The sequence below is a fragment of the Oncorhynchus mykiss genome, chromosome 19, assembly GCF_057628025.1.
Source record: "Oncorhynchus mykiss isolate SJ-2025 chromosome 19, ASM5762802v1, whole genome shotgun sequence".
Classification (NCBI taxonomy): Eukaryota; Metazoa; Chordata; class Actinopteri; order Salmoniformes; family Salmonidae; genus Oncorhynchus; species Oncorhynchus mykiss.
Window position 1 is genome coordinate 28,267,525 of NC_143040.1, and position 5,512 is coordinate 28,273,036.

A 5,512-nucleotide genomic window follows, 5' to 3' on the forward strand; every position below is an offset into this window, starting at 1 on the left:
CAGCAATATTCCAAGATCTAGTGGAAAGCCTTCCCGGAAGGGTGGAGTCTGTAGCAAAGGGGGTACCAAATCCATATTAATGCCCATGATTTTGGAATGAGATGTCCGACGAGCAGGTGTCCACATACCTTTGGTCATGAAGTGTACAACAAAAATATCAAATGTTTCGAGGATTAGGCCCATTGCCCCTCTGTTATCAGGTAATCCAATGCCTCTCTTTTGAGTTTAAGGTCTGTCATCTTTTGATGTGAGCAAGTGCATAGCTTAGCTTAGCCTACAGGTTGCATCCTAAAGAGTACCCTATTCCCAATGGGCTCCAGTCAAAAGCAGTGCACTACAAAGTAAACTGCCTACAACTGTTACTTTTTTATGTTTTTCAAGACCGTGGTCAAACTTTCATAACCAGTTAAATATTGATGTGTGCAGTAACTTCAGCTGCCACAATGGAAAGTTCTAATTGGGGGGAGGGATTGCTTCTTCCTTCTCGACATCACAGTTAACTTGATTTGGAAAATCTCTCTTCTATGAATCATACAGACAATTGAAATTGATTCGTCTGGCTTAGTAGCCTATACACAACGTGTTATGCCCTAAAGCCTTCCTAAACTTCATATGTTTAATTGATGAGAAATTAAGTTGTTTGGTGTCTTGGTGTGTTGGTTGGTGGCAGAAGGCATTAGACATCTCCACACGGCATAGAATGACTGTCTACAAGCTACCATGTATATTAGTCGACCGAGTTAAACATAAGAACACTTGCCATGCCACTGCCATGATATCTTGTTACCATGATTTGACAAATCAAGCGTTTATTATCACGCATAACATTAAACATTCCCGATGGTATATCAATGGCAGTCTCTCTCGCAGATCCAAGAGACTTGTTGCAACGTCAGAATCGTAACTCTCCTTTTTTGGGGGAAGCCCGTCACATCCTCTGTCCATGTATGGGCATGAAGTTTACACGCAGCAGGGAATCCTCTCACTGGAGCCGATGAATGTGGGGAGGGCTCTAGCGACCCGCCAGAGTGTATATAAGGAGAGGCAAGGGAAGCCACTGGTGTGAAACATAGCCACAGCAACAGATAGCCGAAAAGCTACAAAGCGATACAGCACGCAGTCATCTGGACAAAAAGGACATTTCGAATTATTTATTGACACATTTTTCCTCAAACGACTATCTGCACATTTTCGGGGATAATCGACGACCCCGTGCATCCGAGGGAAAAGGACGCATAATTTGCATCTGCTTTGTTTTATTTATTTTTATCTACCTACACTTACCTGGATTGACAGACTTGAAATCAATCTCGCAATCATGCTGAACAACATGGATTTGAACTCTAAAGATTCCTTCTACCCACAGTTTGAGAATTGTAACGGTTCTTCCCTGGGGGTGGAAAATAGCGCTCGGAAAGATACCCAGGAGATGTTTTTGGACGCAGAGAGAGGAGCACCTGCCCAGTATACCCCTGGTAAATTCGCAGTAGCCTCTTGCTGCATTGCATAATATGCTAAATCAATATGCATGCATTGACAGTTTAAATAAGATTGTTTGTGGTTGCACATTGTGATTTATTAAAAACATCCCATGGATTTAATTTGGTCCATTTGCAGCGTACATGTTATGCATTTATGCTTATTGATTACATAACGACTTTACTTTATGTGCAATTATCAGAATACAATCAACCTTTGTAATGACAAACTTTCCCTCTTTCTTTTTCAGATGGAGCACCTGTAACCCTGAAAACTGAGGCCTCCAACTCAGATTTCGCCTTTAATCCCTGTGAGGGGCCCAAAGGCACCTCCTCCTCCCTCGCCTACTCAGGCAGATTCTATGTCGAGGCGACTCAGGGGGGCCCGTGCAGCACTGAGACATTGCTCAACATGATCACAGAAATTGTCGGTATTTCTACGTTACCGATCTCCGAAGTTCAACTGAGCACCATGGACAGCAGCAGCTTCGGCGACGCGGGCGTCCAGAGGCAATCATCCACCTGCAGCGCCACCCCGCCCCTGTACTCGTCGGGGCAGACATGCCCCAGCTACCCCGACGGTCAGTCCGGCGGCCAAGCTCAAGATTCAACCTCTCCCCACGTGAGCTTCGGCTCCCCCGCTCAAGTCCGAAACCAAAACAGCACCACCGTTCCGCAGTCAGAAGCTGCGTCTTTTCCAGTGGTGGTCAAGAATGAATTCGATAGCAGCTGTTACGAATGGGGCACGTTCAATAAATCGGACGCCTATTTGGAAACGAGCTTCCAAACATCAGAAACGTTCCCGATGTCCAGTGACTTCCCGTCTGACCAACAAGTGGATGTAAAGGAACTTTTGGACTCATTTTCACCCATGTGTCCTAACCCAGAGATGGAGTTCAAAGTTGAAGGTGGAATCAAGCAGGAGCGGTGCTATTCTGACACCTGCTCTCAGAGTTTCTGCAGTTCTCTTTACCCCAACTACCCAGTGCCAGTCATGGACCAGTCAACCAACAACCTCCTCAAGCCAGCTATGTTTCCCAACATTGAACTTCCGCCATTATCTAATCAGTGCGATTCGTCTTGCCAGCTTACCTCGCCAGCTTTACCCAGTACTATAGACTCAATTCTTTACTCCTCCTTGTTGCCAGACTCCTTTGCCCAAAGTTACACGCCGCGCGCGCAAAAGGCACCGCGTGTCAGGAAAAGCCCCGCCGCCTCTACCGGGCCTGCCAAAGAGAAACCCTTCACCTGCCCCATGGAGAACTGCGACCGGCGCTTCTCCCGCTCGGATGAACTCAACAGGCACATCCGCATCCACACGGGACACAAACCCTTTCAGTGCCGCATCTGTCTGCGCAGTTTCAGCCGTAGCGACCACCTCACCACCCACACCCGGACTCACACGGGAGAGAAGCCGTTCTCCTGCGACGTATGCGGCAAAAGGTTCGCTCGGAGCGACGAGAGGAAAAGGCACGGTCGCGTGCACCTGAAACAGAAAGAAAAAATGGAGCTGAAGCCACAAGTGATCAGTGCGTGGCCATTTACTCTTCCCGAGGGAATTTGAAGAGACCCCATTACGCACACGAGTAGCTCTGTCCACACAACATTACAATCTTTCCGTCGAAGATAAAACGCTTAACAGTTCATTGCTGATTACAGGTCGACGTATCAACGTTTGCGGTGTGACAAATAGGTCGAGTGAAATTGGTTTGACTGTGAAAGTCTCTATAGGGAGTCTAAGAATAAGGATGTTTTACGAGTTAGATTTGCATAGTGCTATATCGGGGAGCGAATTGTGAAAAGGGTCTGCTCTTTCGACCCTAGTTTACTTGCTGCTGCTGACTCTATGCAAGATCATGCATGACTTGATTGTAAAACCTTCCCGAGTTGACAGCTCAACAGACACGTATTGTGTTTCTCTGTTACAATCAACCAATTTGATTATTTCAAACCAAACACCAAGACATCATAACAAATGTCTTCACCAGTTCAGTACCCTTTCGTCTGGACAGCTCCAACGTCAAACCTCGACGAAGAAATATACCATTAAGACAACGAACTGCATCGAAATTGCTGGGCTATATTGCACTTATATACCTAATTTGAGATATCCTCTATCCACTAGAAAGTCGTATATTTTTTGCTTTCGAGGCTTTTATAACACGAACACTGCAACCAGTCAGATAGTGGTTCTTCAAATGCATGTTTATGTTCATGTGGTATTATTAAATATAGCCAACAAATAACTTAGTCCTCCACATACCGAATGGAAGTGAAAAAGACTTCGTTTAATGACATGAATGTAACACATTGTTCTTGGCTTTAGTCACAAAGCAGTCCATTTGTGCCAAGGTTTTGAGAATTTATTTTGCTTTGCTATTAGTATTCTATTGATTGGTCTTTGTGTTGTATTTAAAGAAAACTGGTTGAATTATTAAATCGTGGAAGTTATACCATAAATGGAAAATAAATATATTTGTATGACTGTACTTTGTATTTTTATAGCTGTGTATATACATATTTCAAAAGACCACTGTTTAACCTTGAATTGTTAAAGTGTAAAAGGCTTTTTTAAACAAACTCACAATGTTTTACGTGTACTTTTGGAGGGCTGGTAGCAAACAGTGTTTTAGAGAGATTGTCATTTGATATCAAATATATTTCTAAGACAAGTAAAAGATGACCTAACTGTTCCTATAATAGTGACTCGAAATCTCATTTGATTCCACTGCTAATCAGTTCGTGATGAGGACTATAGTGTTAAACTAGTAAGTCATTATACATGGCTCAGGTACAGTACGATGTACTGTATTGTACTGTCAAGCCAGAATTGACTAGCAGCACAACACTAAAACATTGCTGTTGAGTAATCAGGTAGCACACATTGCTGCGAGTTTATGTACTTTTCAGATGAGATGATTTAAGACTTGACAAGGCATTGCTGATGAGGAAGCTATTCACTTTAGCAAAAAAAAAACAATGGTTATGACTTGGCGAGAATGTCACCAATCAGTCAGGGTACTGTAAAAAAAAAAAACTTTTAACTCGCCTTAAGTTATATTAACTGCTTGGGTATATAATGAATTTTGTATATATACACAGTTTATATGAAAATACTTTCGATAAATTGAATATTGATGTTGTTATTTTTATGACAAATGTTTATGAATAAAATGTGTGGTTTTCTGGAAACATTGCAAGAGTCATTTGTCCATGCATAGAAATTCCTCAGTCCTTCCTCCCTATGCTGACAACTTCCTTTATGTAAGTGGCACACTCATATGGATGACTATTGCGGCTGTTCCTAAAAATACACGTTCTTAACGGGGCATCCTAGCACCAGCAGATAGTGGAATCCTAACATTTGACATCACAGTTCTATGTAATGTTGACTCACAAGGCTTTGGACTCCAACTCATTAAAGTGAATACCCGATTACTCATTGTTGTGATAATGTTCCATCTGACAGGAAAAAGATCACAGGTTTATAGCTACCAAAAGATGAGATACTCACATTAGGTGAGGGATGACACCATTATAATTGGTATTTATTTGGTATAACCTCGGCTGCAGATGTTTCAGTCTAAAACAGACCTTCATCAGAAAGAGACCTTAACAATACTTCCTATTTCCATGGAGGTCTATGGCCTGTTGTATGTTGTTAGCCTCAAATGGACCCATAGAAATACTGCATGTCTCCATGGTTAGCCTCTCCTCTGTCTGACCTGTCATTCATTCCCACAATGCTGATAGATAAGAGATCAATGATGTTTGTTTCTCTCTAGTTGGCACTTTGTGACCCAGTAGCACTGCAATCGTCCCATTTCACCTCCTCCTTTTCATAGTGGCTGTGTCGAGAGAATGTTACCTATTGACAGTTGTTGATCTGACTCGCTCATCATTCATATCCTTCATTTCACTTATCAAAATTAATATGCACAAAGGATATGCAATTTCCAAGAGATCACATCCTGCTAATTCAATGGTACTTTGACTTTTGTGTGGTGCTGCTCCTTTACCAGTGTGCAGTAGGT

At 42.7% G+C, this 5,512-nt stretch overlaps 1 protein-coding gene across 1 annotated transcript; it reads left to right on the top strand.

Annotated features, from left to right (window-relative positions):
* The first annotated feature begins 1,056 nt into the window (after positions 1-1,056).
* LOC110497519 (uncharacterized) lies at positions 1,057-4,913 on the top strand. The gene is made up of 2 exons (XM_021573659.3): positions 1,057-1,475; positions 1,730-4,913. Exons 1-2 carry the CDS (start codon positions 1,319-1,321, stop codon positions 3,040-3,042), a joined length of 1,470 nt encoding a protein of 489 aa, XP_021429334.2. The 5' UTR covers positions 1,057-1,318; the 3' UTR covers positions 3,043-4,913.
* The last annotated feature ends 599 nt before the right edge of the window (positions 4,914-5,512 follow it).